This window comes from Diadema antillarum, unplaced genomic scaffold (genome assembly GCF_040938485.1).
Source record: "Diadema antillarum isolate AM-2024a unplaced genomic scaffold, OU_Dant_1.0 scf00000113, whole genome shotgun sequence".
Classification (NCBI taxonomy): domain Eukaryota; kingdom Metazoa; phylum Echinodermata; class Echinoidea; order Diadematoida; family Diadematidae; genus Diadema; species Diadema antillarum.
In genome coordinates this window covers 374,833-386,928 of record NW_027271002.1, presented here as the reverse complement: position 1 = coordinate 386,928, position 12,096 = coordinate 374,833, and the positions used below count along the sequence as shown (strand labels likewise).

At 38.1% G+C, this 12,096-nt stretch overlaps 1 protein-coding gene across 1 annotated transcript in view; it reads left to right on the top strand.

Annotated features, from left to right (window-relative positions):
- Window positions 1–217: 217 nt before the first annotated feature.
- The window catches only part of LOC139719671 (SID1 transmembrane family member 1-like), a 38,973-nt gene continuing 27,094 nt past the window's right edge, over window positions 218–12,096 (top strand). The window contains exons 1-2 of the mRNA XM_071631071.1: window positions 218–464; window positions 11,896–12,017. Coding sequence (XP_071487172.1) covers window positions 309–464; window positions 11,896–12,017 — 278 coding nt within the window. The 5' untranslated portion in view covers window positions 218–308. The remainder of the gene's footprint in view (window positions 465–11,895; window positions 12,018–12,096) is intronic.

The window sequence follows — 12,096 nt, the reverse complement described above, 5'->3', positions numbered from 1 at the left end:
TACCATGTCGCCGGGCCCCAGGCCGTATCATAAACGGAGAAAGAAACGTAACGGGGATTTCCCCCTTCTTCATCAACGTTTTCGCGCGATCCCCACTAGAGGGCAGCATACAGTAAACACGTAAACGTCTTGTGCTCTCGCTCGCTGACTGTTGTTGTCCGCCACTTGCGGGGCACCATACGCACACACACGTATACTACGTAGATATGCACAACAATACAATAGTGAACGTATGTTTTCTGAAGCTCGTGTTTTGTTTCATACAACATCGTTGCAAACTCCCCTTTCAAAACCGACTTTTAGTCAAAATGGGACCGATTCAGCTTGTAGTGTGTATCGGGGTACTGCTGCAGTTCGGTGTTCAGTTTTCTTCAGCTATCAACGCAGATTTCAACGTGATCTATAACGGGACCGTTTCGTCTGCTGCGACCATGGAGTACACGTTTACACACAATGTCTCAAAGGTAGGATCTTGTCACATGACACGCCTGCCACTAGCTGCCTAGCTATGCCTTCACCAGCACGGCACATAACAGCTGCTATAGGCAGCCACTGCAACTGCAGTAGCCCGACTCGGCTCGGTTCTCTGGTTCTGTATAACTTCTCTGTTTAAATCAGTCTATATCAAGCTGTCATGCATCACTGCCATCAGTCAGAGATGTCAGCTACAAAAGCTAAAGTGGCTTGTTGTAGTATGAGTAAATGACATCTTCTGTCTGTGGCAGGCTAGTAACCGAACTGAAACAAAGTTCCTTGTCAATGATGCATTTTTTGTTTTGTTTTTAAATTGTTGTTGTTGTTTGTGGTGATGGTGGTTTTTGTTCTGTTTTATCTAACTGGGTTTATTGTGTTGGAGGCAACTTAGGACAAGGTACCGTAGTTATGGGTAAACTCGGCATAGCGGGTAAACTCGGCCCCCAGCACGCGTATTATAGATAGTTGTAACATGCGCGCTGGGGGCTGAGTTTACCCGCTTTTGCCAAGTTTACCCAAAACTAGGGTATTTTGCCTGGTCGGCGCCCCAATCTGATATTCTGAGTGGTACTACGTAGATATCTAAGTCAAGAATTAAGAACCATTTTAAAGTGCTTCGTTGTTCAGAGTTTTCTTTTATAATACGAATCATGATAATGAGAACTCTTTCTTCATGATCAAGACAATTGCAATGGAGGACTGGATCCCATCTTTAGACATCCCCATCAAGTAGCATCCTCCGAAACAGTAGCAAGCCTCAAGCAAGGCCAGATACATGTAGACAGAAAAATCTGTCTGTCTGGAAGAGTTTTTTTTTAAAATCCTTATTTGACTTTTACAACCCTTCATAATACTTAATAGCCCATTTTAATAGGAAGAGATTCCGTTAAGTCAGACATATTATGAGTAGGCTCTGCGGAACATTATCCCTGAGACAAGATACAGACCAATCTTAAGACTAAGATTGGTCAAGCTTCAAGACAAACGTTATATGAAAATTAGAACCTACGCTAGTAATTTCAAATACAGGCAAACCTGTTTTCAAGTCAAAGACAGACCAAAAAGGGAGAAAAGTGGTCATTTAATGATGAGTTTATAACCAAACACAGAATTGACAATGGTAGGCAGGTGTTCTCAATAGACAGGTTTATAAAATATTTACCATTGTGATCACTTTCATATGACTTTATGTCCTGTATGAATACAAAGCACCTGAATACCACATAGAAAGTATTATAAAAGTACATGGATGGGAAATGTTAACTGTCCAGTACAATTTAATAATCTCTACATAGAAATTGTGTCTAGATCTTTTTTTTTTCCGACTCAGAAGGTCAATACACGCTGTCTATCAGATTCTTATAAATGGGTGAAGTGTCTACAGAATCTAGGTGCCACAATACAAAAAGGATTTATGGTTTGATTTACCATTAAAAAATGATATAGAATGGGACATTGATGCAAACATATTAAACTTTGGACAAACATGTTTACCTGATTGAGTCTGGGCAAAATGAATTTTGCGCACATCTTGGTTGTGACTAAGTACTGCATTCAGAGACCAGGGTCCCAATTTTTGTGCATCATGGCATGAGCAGAAGAGTGACATCAGTGAGAATTAACTGAGAAATGTACATTTTGTCAGCAATTAAATATTTCAGTGATGGGGGGCCTCTTCACAGATGTTTTCAAGGTGGATTATAGAATTGGCTTTTGTTATGATAGTTCTGCCTGCCAAACAATCACAATTCACTGTAGCCATGCATGGACAACCTACAAGTTTTAGTGGCATGTGTGGTGCAACTTGTAGGCTGTTAAAGCTAAAGCCAAGCCTTGCTGTGGTGCACTGCTAGGTCACTGGCGGTCATTGTGCACGCCACCTAGAAATCTGTTGTTTCTGGCCGGTCACATTTCATATTGAAGTGGTCACGGTGTTCACAGGTTCTTGATTACGAGTATTCTTTGCCAGGGAATTCCAGGGACCGTGCAATGGTCACCACGAACATGTAATTACAGGCTTTACCCTATAGAGCTGCCTGCTTTGTACTTTGTGTTGTGCATAAAATAACAATTTTAATGTGATTTCTGTTAAGTTCATGTTAATATTGTTAAGGTATTAACCCGTTGAGAACGGTTTGATTTTGCTACAACACGCATTTCCCATAGACACCTTCCCGAGTGTACTCGGGACTCGTCCTCAATGTTCAGGTTAAGTGTATGTTTGACTCTAACCTTGTGTTCTAAAATGGCAGGAATTCATTATGGCACTGTTGCTTTCTTGCCCCCCAAATGTTTGTTTGTTTGTGTTTGCTGCTGGGTTTGCCTCCTGAAGTCCACTAGAATTACTTCAGACCATGTGAACTAAACCGAAAGTTGGTTTCATCACATCAAACAAACTAGAACTGCTATGTGTGGGACTAATAGGGCAATCACACCATATACTTGGCACACTTTAAGGCACATACTCACTAGACCTCTATTGATTGGGATGATCACCACACACACTGAACGAATTCAGACATCCCATTTTTGAAAAAAAAAAACAAACTAAAAAAACCCCAAACATTTAAAGGGTGATGTGATTCAAGGCAGTTGAATCGAACATTAGTCGGTATACGAGTTGGTATGTTTTCTCCTGTTTTTATTATGATTTGAAAGTTAGCTCTATTTTCTTCTCACTGGAAAGTGAAAATACACCAATTTTACTTCTTCTTTAGTTTCTGTTTCAAATTGTTAGAGAGAACCAAATGAATGAAGTTTAGTGCATACTGGTACTTACTTTCATTTTTGAAAAGGAAATGGTTGAGATGGGAAACTACAGGAAGTGGTTTTAGCTACAATAGGCAGTGAACTTACCGAGTATATACAGACAACTTCTTTCCTTTTTCTTACCTGGTCATCCACGTGGTATGTATGATAGTACCTTGTGCGTGGTGATCATGAGATAGTACTTGTACTCGTACCTTGTGGTGATCATATTTCATGTAGAAACCAGTTGGAGTTATACAAACTTAGGAGGCTGGTGTATGGTATAGTATTACCAAGGAGGTGTGTCACAACTCACTTGCATACCAACAAGGAATCTCACAAGATTTAGATCAGTGACATATTTACAGATCTGATACTTCTGAAGGGCAGGTGAACAATGTGTGAACCCTTTCAATGCCAGGGACTTTGGACAGTGTATACCACACTAAGTATTGGGTTTTCTGTGTCAATGTAAATGCACTTAGAGTACATAAAGGATTAACAAGCCTCCAAACATACTGACATTAAATCTACTGATAGTGAATGAAATGTTTTACACGGAATGCAATGCCACCTCTTGCACAGAAAATCTTTTTATACTAAAATCATTTCTGAAAAAAAAATGAGAAAACTTGGCGGACTGAAATGCAATTAAGATAAAAATGCTGCTTGCATCCCAAAATTAAACTTAAATTGCAGTGTTAGGAGACAGCTTATTTAATTAATGACCATCATTGAATTTAGTCTGAATTAATTGTTTTAGCATGAAGTATGATGGAAATTTGAGAACATTCATGGGAGGAATGCTACATTAATTGCATTCACCACAATAATTAGATTAATTCCACTATAATAATGCAATCATTACTAATTAGAAATATGTTGTACATTTAGTGTTCAGGCGATTAAACAAACCACCTGTATGGTGTGTGGAATAATTTGAATAGAATCCTCATTCCCAGAGTTCAAGAGCAGCTGTCATACTATACTGCAGCTGTTAACTCAACAGCTCAATATCTATTCGACTGGCTGTGTGTACAGACCATGTGTACAGATCAAGAATCCATTTCTCACCACATTGCAGTATAAAAGAAACTGAGGTATTTTACCAATCAAAGTTCAAAGGTCAGCGATGAAAAGAATCATGTGCTATGATTCATTTGTTGATTTTTACATTACAAGTGTGTACATATTTTGCTGAAGACCATGTTGCCAGAGTTTTTAGGGCCTATTCCAATGAAACTTAATTGAATTGAGGCAAACATACATTGTAGTGTATCTTAGGCATGACTAGAGGTGGGATTGAATGTGACAAGTTTGATTATAGCCTAACTCAGAGTAAGGGTGGAAGAGATGAAATGTGTGTTAAATCACAAACAGAATGATCTAGGTGTGTGATGGGTTTATCTAGAGAATGGTCCCATCTTAGAAAACAATACAAAACGAAACAAACCAAAGCGACCAATGCTCATAGGAAGATAACTTTCTCTTGATTAAAAGTGAATTTTCCATGGTTTCCATGACTCATATACTCCTCCAAGCTGTGTGTGAATAATGAAAACAAAGGCATGTCAGTGTTTTCTGTCTAACTTAATGAATACAAGTACCGAGTACTTGGCCTGCATACAAGTTTGGGTCTTTTACTCTTAGCACTTAGCAGTAGCTGGACATGATATGCAATTATAGGTTCTAGTGACTTGACACAACTTTGTATAGAAAATCTAGTACCGGTAAATCAAAGCATGATTTTTATCAAGGGAATAGTCAATAGGCGTTCAGGGTCACTTTATACTTGCAAGGAAATTCTGAAATTGCGAAAGTGAACTTGAGTTACTCAACAGTATGATTTATTGGAATGTATGAAACTATATTAGCTGTCCTTAGCCTAGGATTCTAGTAACCATGTATTGCTACACATACACATGTAGTGTATCCACTAATTGACTGATACGGTACTTATATCCAATGGATTATATGAAACCAATAAACCTAGAGATCTCTTGAGTGCAGACTGTAAACACATCTCTCAACATGCTCTAAACTTCAATGACATATTAAGCGAAAAAAAAAGAAGTGTCAGTTTCAAGCATTTATGAAATCAAGTGCATTGTTGGATGTGGGAATTCTTGTAATTAGATAAACAAGTAAACTTAAACTGTTTTCAATCCAGCTTTCACTTATTGTTTTTTGTATCTCTCTACTTCCGAGGTACATTTATCATTTCCATTAGGCACTGTCCCTATTGATGTACAGGAAAGGAGAATGAGTTTTCCTGTAAGGATGAGATTTAGGCATGGCATCTTGACTAATCAGGGCTGGAAGTGAAAGGAGCTAAAGTCTTCCTCATAAGACTCTATGCAGCAGACAGACATATTCTCATCAAAGTCTAATTATGCTGAGAGTGACCATGTGTAGAGAGTGCTAGTCAGGCGTACACTGATCATCAACGAAGGACACTTTATGTAGAGACAGCAGTGGCGGATCGGGGGGGGGGGGGTGCACGGTGCTCTCCCCCTCTTTATCTTTTGTGAAAACAAAAGAAATTAAAAGAAAAAATGGAGGGGGGAGGGGAGTTCTTGTGCCCCCTTTAAATTTTGTAAAGGCACCTCCTTTTTACAGAATTCCTAGATCCGCCTCTGAACAGGACTATACTGGGGGAGCTCTCTCTAATGACTCCAGTTAGGAGACCCAATGCTGTCTTCCACTCAGCTGACAGGTCGAGGAAAACAAGTGATCAGATTTGGTGTGACTTGTCTCATTTAAACAGTCTGTATTCTCCATTAAAGGAATTGTATGTATTTGGTTGAGACCTAACTTCACGTTTCTAACATTTTTGGTGAGATAATGAGAAACCTCTTATGAAATATGAAAGAGCATACATAATTCCACGAAGAATTCAATGTTTATTTGATCAATGAAAATTGGTTTTGAAATGGCTTAGATATCCCAAGCAGAGCGATTCTAATAAAAGGTGGAACCCGTCTTTCATTATGGTTGCTTTGTTTTACTTTGTTTTTGGATATTTCAGCCAATCCAAAAGTGATTTTACGCAAAAAAACTTTGAATTCCTCTTTGAATGGTATGCTATGTACTATTTCACAAGATTTTTTTTTTTCATATCTCGCAAAAAGTTAAAAGCCCAATTCTCATTTCCACAGACACTGTAATGCTCTCTGTCATATCACACAAACAGCCTCCTAATGGCTTACAATGTCACTAGCTTGTGTGGCAATGTGTATGTGGTACATATTACAGTTTGCAGCAGTGACAGGAAACAATGGTGGCAATCTATACCATGAGTCTTGTTCAAACCTCTTTCCTGTTTGATGCTTGACCAGGATACTTATTAGTATTCTTTTATTTTCAGATGAATTTATTGCAAAACCTACAAGTTGTTTGGAATTACAGCAGAGATACAGCTGTATTAATAGAACAGATTAGTGAGACATTTAGACAGGTGATATGGAAGTTTGACCTCTTTGATGCACCTGGAAACTCATAAAAATGATGTTTTTTTGAGCATCTTGTAAGTTGTAGTAGCTGTGTTGATCACATGACTCAAAACGGTCTACTCCCAGTTGAGATAGATGTGATTATCCTCAGGAGGTTCTGCACAATACAGGAAGGAGGAGGAGAAGAAGAAGAAGAAGAAGAAGAAGAAGAAGAAGAAGAAGAAGAAGAAGAAGAAGAAGAAGAAGAAGAAGAAGAAGAAGGAGAAGAAGAAGTAAGAGGAGGAGAGGGAGAGAGAGAAAAGGAGGAGAAGGGGCAGTAAAAGAAGGAAAAGGATGAGCAAATCCCCTTTTACCCCTTCAGTTACCACACACACACACACACACACACACACACACACACACACACACACACACACACACAGACACACACACACACAGACACACACACACACACACACACACACAAACTAATATGCATTTTGGGTTTGTATGAGGAGTTTTGAGGGGAGAGAAAAGCTCCGTCAGGAGGATTCTGTGCATGAATGATGACACTTCATCAAGCCAAGTGAGTCAGACAATCTGGCTACACAGTGTGTGACATCTTGGCTCATTGACCCAGACTGGTCTTCCAGACTTCTAGCAGGACACACTGATAGATGACTTGATATGAGCTTCAATATGCTCTCAGTTTCAACATACTACCCATCAGTTACTTGGGGTCATCTCTTTCTGCTAATTTTCCCGGAAAATGTTTGAGACACACTTACAAGACAAAAACATATCATAATGCCCTGTTTTTGAATGAATGGAGACTGAAGGCCAGCATGTTAATTAGAAAATAATCAGGTTCTGGATTGTTACAATTTTTAACCCTTTACGTGCTATGAGTGCTCATTGGCGTATCAGAAAACCCCATAATGCTGTGCACACTGTACAAAGTCACTGGCACAGACAGGGATAACAGTCAGTGAAGTCTTCTCTGCTAGGGAGTGAGTGAGAAAAGAGGCTTTCCACCACCCAGGGAGGTGGATCCACCTCCATGCACCGCTTTACAGAGCTCACCTGTCCAATATTATTTACAGTGCTACATGGTAGTCTTCAAACCAGACTCAAATAAGGCTGTAGTTTAGGGTTATACCCCATTTTGTATTGATGTATTGACTGGCTTTATACTTTATTTCATTATTCTTTCAAAGTATTGATTAATAAATGAATTGCTGTACTGTTTTAATACAATGGTGCAGTTACTGATATTTTTGGTTCATCAGTCATCTGTTTCAGTGTAAAAAAAAGTCTAGCCTCTTTTGCTCCAACAGATTGTTATTTTTTTAGGTGTCTTCAAAGCTGTGTTCCAAGACTATAAGTACACATAGAATTATTAAGAAGATATTAAAAAGCACACATGTAAAAAAAAGTAACAGTAATATTTGAAGAGTCTCTGAGTCTAATGAGATGAAACAGGCCAACCATGAAACCACCAGAAAAAAAAGTAACAAATTCTCTATAGCCTCTTTAGATGTGATCACAGTTTGTGTACTTTGCCTTTTCCCATCAAGGCACCACACTGACCTGATAATCACACTTTTATGAGGCATACAAAATAAATTTGATGGGTTTCAATCTGCAATCTTCTATGGTTGACTTGTTCTTGCTTGTGACATTTCTTGAGTGTTTAATAAGTGCATTGCTTCCTGGGGAATTTGAACTTCACGATAATCCCTCTGCCTGTATGGTTCTCCATTGCCTAGCTGATTAGATCTCTTAATACCATCCTCTGTGAGATCCTTCCCATAGGGTCTTTGTGGAAGATCAATGATGAAATCATTTTTAGCTGGGTATCCATTCTCTCCTCAGCCACATTACAACCATGCATTTCAGGCTACACACAGCTCAAGTCTAGTATGTGTGTGTGGTTTGTGTGTTAGGGTGGGGCCAGACTGCTATGTAGATGGTATTCAGGTTCTAACCGAGACTGGTGTAAGTAAGTCTGCAGGTGGATACATCTACTAAGTGATTTAGGAAATCACAAATGATCTAGATGAGTGCTGAACAAAGGGAGCCAAGTCACTAATGAAGCTTGTGCTTTATCTCACGGACTTTTAGTTTCTCTCTATCAAGAACGGCAGTGGATACATTTACCCAATTTGGATGGCATACAAGATGGCATTCATACTATACAAATCTTTTATTTGCATTTTACACTTGTAGTTTATGTAAAGGTCTGATTCTTACAGGTTAAAGGCACAATTTACCATTTGCAGATGAAACAAAAAGTAAGCTTTAGTTCTTCAAAAAGTTTTAAAAAAGAGTTAGGGATTAAAAAAATGACAACCAATGTTAAAATTTGAATCAGTAATTAATGTTAAGTATTGATAAGTATACAAAATGTGAACAAAAATTATAATAGAAATATTTCTGGACTAAACCATCTACAGTTATGGTTTAGTGAGAAAAATAGTGATATCTCCTTATATTTAAAGCTCTATTACGAAATGTTTACATGGTAGGATGTTTTGTGATACAACTGAACTACACATAATGCATAAAATGTGATATCTCGAACAGCTTTTAAATCACTGCTCCCAAAGGTAAACAATACCTTTAATTTTACAAAGAAATTAAAAAAGAAGCGTTGATGCTAATACTGTATTGCTGCAAATGAGAAGGGACATTACAGTTTAAATGTAATCTTTTTGGGCTGGCAGTTGACCAAAAAAGAAAGAGGAAAAGGTAGAAAATAAAGAATACAAAAAGGAGGAGAAACTCCTTTGACCATACATGGTACAAATTGGCTTTTGAAAATAATTCTAGCATCTCACATTGGAGCATTTTACCCTTCCTGGTCCTTTACTTCAGTGCCAAACAATGGATTACACCCTGCAGTTTGGCAATATAAAAAGTCTCTTTTATTATGAAATTATGTTTTTGAATGAATACAGACACAAAGGAAACGTGTTTCTTATGCAGCATGAAAGCAATCTAGCTTTGTTTACCTCTAAGTTTGCTATTTTCATCTCAGGGATAATGGTCCATGGAAACCAGTCTAAGGCATACTATTACTAACCCTAACTTGACTTTCATAAACCAGCTCCTTCAGGTAGACTGAACAGCGAGTCATTATAATCAGGGACCTTGTATAGGAGAATATCTTCCTTTAAAGCCACGCCTTGGTAGACCAGTCAAGTGTGCAAATCACTGGACCATGAGGCCTCTCCTTGCATACCCTGTTTAATCCCAATCCTCACATTGGACTTCAGCCAATCGAGAGATGATTAAAATATTTGCTGTTGTGTGATTTCTGCTAGTGTTTGAGATATTTTCTACCAGTAGTCTACATGTGGGCAAAATATTTATTTTACTATTATATTTTAGTAATAGATGTAATATCCTGAATAGATCAGAGATATCTTGAGTTGTCTGTACTTTGGTAGGCACTACTGAGCCATGACACAAAGCCAGCCTGCTCTCTCCAGGAGGGTTCCACACGTCTTGACTGATAACTTCATAGTATCACCTGCATTGTGATGTCATCATTTCTAATGATTCAAGTCATGTTAGTAGCATGATGAGAGCATTTCAAATAAAGCCTAAAGCTGTTGACTGGAAGATGGTTTAAACATCAGACTAGTGTACAAAGTCTTGCACTAATGAGTGAGAAATTGACTCAGGTTTCATATTTTATATGAGAGAGAATCATTTTTAGATCTGATGTTAATGCTAAATGTGGTTGTAGGACAAATACCCCTGACCCTTTCCCTGACTGTAGTCCTAATCCTGAACTTTATCCTAATCCTAACCCTAACCCAACCCTTAACCTGTAACCATAGCCTTAATCTTACTCTGTCACTAACAGGTATTTAGCTAGGGGCAGGAGGGGTAATTATCCTGATATGAATGTTGCAAACAGTTCTTATTTAGGTGAAGGTTATCTCATGGTTTTAGCATGGTCCTATTCTGATCTTATTCTGTGTCAAGTCACAACTTTGTGCATTCATGTGAATCAGTGCCTATTACAATTTAAGAGAATTTATCCAAAGACAGATTTAGATCCATAAATGTAATGATATGCAAGGATCATACTTGGCATCCAGTTATTAGTTGTGTGTCAAGAACTTTGTTTGTCTGTTGGTGTTTGTTGTAAATACCTTGTCTTTCCGGAATGTCAGGAATTTAACATTATGGAAAAAACATATTTGTCATGACTGGAAGGATTTTATAAAATTCTCTGATGCCAGTATTAAAGAGAAGAATTAGTTGCTTCATTGAACACATTCTATGAAGTTTCAAGGAAATTATTACTCCATAGGAATTGACAATTTAGGTCCTTGCATAACAGATCAAAATTTCTTCAGAAGGGTCTTCACATGGACAGTCCTAGATCTGAATTGAACCAGTGACCTTTTCATATCTACATAGCAGATTGCTGAAGAAAAGCATACCTGGAATGTTTCCTTTCTGGCAGTGTACCTCCACAGATACAATGCTCATTTCACAAGCAAAATTGTTGTGCATGTAGAGAATCTTTTGCTATGAAACATAAACTAGTACATTTGTGATTTTTTGTGTAACTGTTTCTTCTTGGCTGAACATACAGTCATTGACATTAACTGTTCAATTGTTTGTATGAAATAAACAACAAAACCAGATAACCAATAAAAACTAGACAAACTCAATTACAATATTGATGTAGAATTATATCTGTCAAGTTTGTTTGACTCAAAATCTTATCATAGGCCAAATGTCATGCCTTCACCTGATGCCTAATACTGTAGCAGGGCTCAACATTGGCAGTGGCTCAGTGGCATGGTGGCGTGGTGGCATGGTGGCTTGGTGGCCCAGTGGCCCAGTGGCTCGGTGGTCCAGGTCCAGCGAAAATATATCCTGGGTCACCATTTTTTAAGGAAAGATACGAGTGTTGAATGCCCGATCAGGCCACCAAAAGAAATTATTGTGGAGCTTTGCCTTATAGCATGATTTATATTCACAAAAAAATGCAAGGTTCACTTTAAAGAATGTGATAAGAGAATAGTATTACACTTTGTACATAATTTTATTTTCAATGAAGAGTGTACTCCAACCCTGTAGGATATTGTTATCTATCAGTGTAACACTCAGTTTAATTGCTGTGATCTCCAGTTCATACGATGGTGAAATTCATCTCTAATTTTTACATTATTATGTAGTATTCAATTCGTTTAACTGTTGCTGATTCCTTCCGCAGGCTGAAGCTGTGAGAATACACTTCTACAGTCCTAATGCCGAGACTGATTTTCCAATCCTGCTAGTTGTGAAGCGCCCTCGGAGTGTCCTGTCATGGACAGTGCCTTACATAGCACCAAATCAGTAAGTCATGAAACACATGGACAGTGCCTTACATATAAATCAGTGAGTCCTGAATCACATGGATATTAAAAGTAAACTT